The sequence below is a fragment of the Octodon degus genome, unplaced genomic scaffold (genome assembly GCF_000260255.1).
Source record: "Octodon degus isolate 3935 unplaced genomic scaffold, OctDeg1.0 scaffold00007, whole genome shotgun sequence".
Taxonomy (NCBI): Eukaryota; Metazoa; Chordata; class Mammalia; order Rodentia; family Octodontidae; genus Octodon; species Octodon degus.
Genome location: NW_004524583.1, coordinates 9,120,587 through 9,124,176, shown reverse-complemented (window position 1 = coordinate 9,124,176; position 3,590 = coordinate 9,120,587). Strand labels below are relative to the sequence as shown.

The 3,590-nt window shown below is 39.2% G+C and overlaps 1 protein-coding gene across 1 annotated transcript in view; it reads right to left on the bottom strand.

Annotated features, from left to right (window-relative positions):
- Snw1 (SNW domain containing 1) overlaps positions 1-3,590 on the bottom strand; it is a 55,682-nt gene that overhangs the window by 12,309 nt on the left and 39,783 nt on the right. Inside the window, exon 10 of the mRNA XM_004624717.3 lies at positions 2,860-3,001. Coding sequence (XP_004624774.1) covers positions 2,860-3,001 — 142 coding nt within the window. The remainder of the gene's footprint in view (positions 1-2,859; positions 3,002-3,590) is intronic.

The window sequence follows — 3,590 nt, the reverse complement described above, 5'->3', positions numbered from 1 at the left end:
AATAAATAAATAAATAAATATTTAAAAAAAATAAATAAATAAAAAGAAAAAAATCTTTTATTTATTTGGTATAGGGTCTTCCTACACAGCTTGGACTTGTAATGATCCTCCTGTCTCAGCCTTCCCAGTGCTGGGATTACAGGTGTGCCTCACAACACCTGGCTTCAGTGGCTGGCTCAGTGCTTGGAGCTGGACGGAATGTATTCGGGGGAATCGGACCTGGGTTCTTGTGCTTGCCAGGCAGGTGCTTAGAGCACTGAGCTATCTCCCCAGGCCCCACAATTCTCCATTTTTACTATAGCAACCACACTAGTGTTTTAAAAACACATGTTAGGGAGAATGCTGGCTAAATAATACCAAGTTTTACTGACTCAGGAAAAATTAGTTCTAGAGATACTATGTAATGTATGGTGATTACAGTTTACAATTTTACATTATAGAAATGAAATTTACTGTGCTTTTTTTTTCGAGGGGGTACCAGAGACTGAACTCAGGTCCTTGCACTTGCCAGGCAGGTGCTTATGCCACTGAGCTGTATCCCCAGCCCCTGCTGAGAATTGATAATCTCACCAAAAAATTAAAATTGACTATATATGGTGACTGGTATATTAATTAGCTTGTCAGTAGTGAAGATTTCATGATGTATAAGTATACTGGAGCAACACACCGGGTTGGGAGTATAGCTCAATGGAATAGTGTATGTTTCATATACTCTCAGCACTACAAAGCAAAATAAAACACCCACAATCCAGGCATAATGTAGATGCCCATAATCCTAGTACTTTGGGAAGCTGAGACAAAAGGATAGCAAGTTCAAGCCACAGTCTGGGTGATTTAGTAACTTAGACCATGTCTCAAATTTTTTAAAAAGGACGGGAAATACACTTCAGTGAGGTCTTGGGTTCAATCCTTCATATATTAAAAACAAAATTAAAAAAGCCCACAAAAGACCTATATAATTTAATGTGGGCATACCACAAAGCCCACTTAAAAGTTCTAGGTATCTGGGTGGTTGAAGTGTGTGGGTTTTTTGAAATGAAGAGTTTGAGACCAGCATGGGTAACATAGCAAGACTTTGTCACAAAATAAAACACAAACAAAAGAATCCCCAGTACCACCACCCCAAGTAAAACAGATACAACCTTAACACTATACAACTTATATACTATTAATATATTATACCACAATGAACTTGCAAATGTCATTGTTCAAAGCCTTTGTTTTGGGGCTGGGGAAATAGCTCAGTGGTCCAAGCACCTGCCTGGCAAGTGCAAGAACCCAGGTTTGATCCCTAATACCATACTGTGCCAATCCTGAAACTCGGCGTACTATGCTAGCCACCGAAACCAGGCATAGTGGCACATGCCTGTAATCCCAATGCTGGGGATGTGAGACAGGAGGATCACTACAAGTCAGAGGTGCATAGCAAGACCTTGTACCAAATAAATAAATTTTTAAATAAACAAAAAATCCTTTGCTTTGTCACCTGAATTTTTTTTTAAAATTTATGTATTTGGTACAGCTCGGACTCATAGTAATCCTGTTTTCAGCCTCCCCAGTGCTGAGATTACAGGCTTGTGACGCAATGCCTGGACTCAGTCACTAGCTCAGCATGCCCGGGGTTGGGGCCAGTGTGGTGTGCAGTGCTGGGGATCGAACCCTGGTCCCTGCACTTGCCTAAGCACTTAGTCTGCTGAGCTATCTCACTGGCTCTTCACCCTCACTGTAAATACACTATTCTTGCCATTTTCTGATGCAGTTTTCTTATAAAATATGTATGTATATATACTGCTGCTGTGGAAAGGCAGGCTCATAAAGACATTACAGTGTGTTCTCATCTATCTTATTCACCAGATCTGGTACCTGTGACTCCTGCCTCTTCTCCAAAGTCTAAATGAATATGAAAAGTAAACATCTAAATCCACTCAGAATATTGAGGCAGCCACAGTTGTGCAACCGAGGACATCAGACAACTAGAACTGCTTCAGAAAGTGGCAAGAATGATGGGATCAGTGTGTTGAAAGGGGAGTATTTTGAAGAGGATCAAGGGTATGTGCCTTTTCCTATATAATAAATGTTTTATATTTTTTTAATTATTTTAAAAGATTACAAAACAATAAAGTAACATTAGAAATTATACAGAATTTCACTAAACAAAGTAATACAAATTCAACAGTGTTCGTTGTATTGCATATTGTCTTCAAATTAGTTGTTTGGATCACCAGATATATGCACGCAAAATTGGGGAAAAAACTGTCAGAAATTAAAAAGAATGGGGACTAGGGAGATAGCTTGGCATCAGCAGTCTAAGTGCCTGCCTGGACCTATGTTTTGTTCCAGGTACTGCATGCCATGCCAACCCTAAAACCAGGGTTGTGCACAGACCTGTAATCCTAGCGCTTGGGAGGCTGAGACAGGAGGATCACTATGAGTCTGAGCTGCATAGCAAGACCCCCAAAAATAATTAAATATTAAAAAAAAAGAGAAAAAATTTTTAAAGCATTAACTGCTCCTTTCCATTGCCCAGCAGAAACCAACAGAACTCCAAACGATTTTGAATTAACAGTTAGTTCAATTTGTGGATATAGGTTCTAGGGATACATAGGGCCAACTGTGTATGGTATTGTTTAGAACTTTAAAAAATTTCTAGTATAGTTCCCACATTATAGAGATCTACTTTTTATTTTCTATTGCTTGGCTTAACAGAGGTTACTTTCCATTTCTACACTAGTTCTAAAATACTTAAAAGGTTTTTTTTTATTTAACTTTTTTTGTGTATAGTTAGCAAACAAAATATAAAACATTTCTAAAATGAGATACATATTGCTCAAAGTAAATTCCACAATGAGAATGCCAAACCTTTTTCCACATGGGTTTTGATGCCAGCTCGCCTCTCCCTAGCTTTTTGGGCCATTTCTCTAAGTTTCTCTTCATGTTTCTCCTTTTCTTTTTGAGCCATCTTCCGTTCCACCTGGGCACGCATTTCCACAGCTTCACGAGCCTGTTAGTGGAGTCAGATGTTAACTGGACACTATCAGGGGAAAAATATTTACACCTATTATCTAAATTCCCAAATGAAGTCTTCCTTGTAAAAGCAACTAAAGAGAATTCATATCAGTTATTGTTGATTAAAGTTATAAGATATCCTGCTGAGATGACTTTGGAAGGTTAGTTTTACTCTGGAGAATGTTTTAGTTGAAACTGTGGTGATCCCAATCAAACTTCTAAGTCAGTATCACTACTGCTTTCTTAGAAGCAATCTAAAAATCAAAAATTATATAGATGCACTCTGCAGGTGGATACAGTCTCAGCAGTTGGAGAGATAAGGCAGGAAATCTTGAGCCCAGGAATTTGGGATCAGCCTGGTATAGTACCCCCGAATCTAATGGAAAAAATAATTAAACAAGACCTCAATTCATGGTGGTACATGCCTGAGTTGCCAACAGTTGGGAAGCTGAGGTAGGAGTATTGCTGTGAGTTAAAGGCCAGCCTGCACTACATAGTGAGTTCAAACAGTGATGGGGCTGGGGAGATGGCTCAGTGGAGTAAGTGCTTCCCTGGCAAGTGCAAGGGCCTGAGTTCAATCCCCG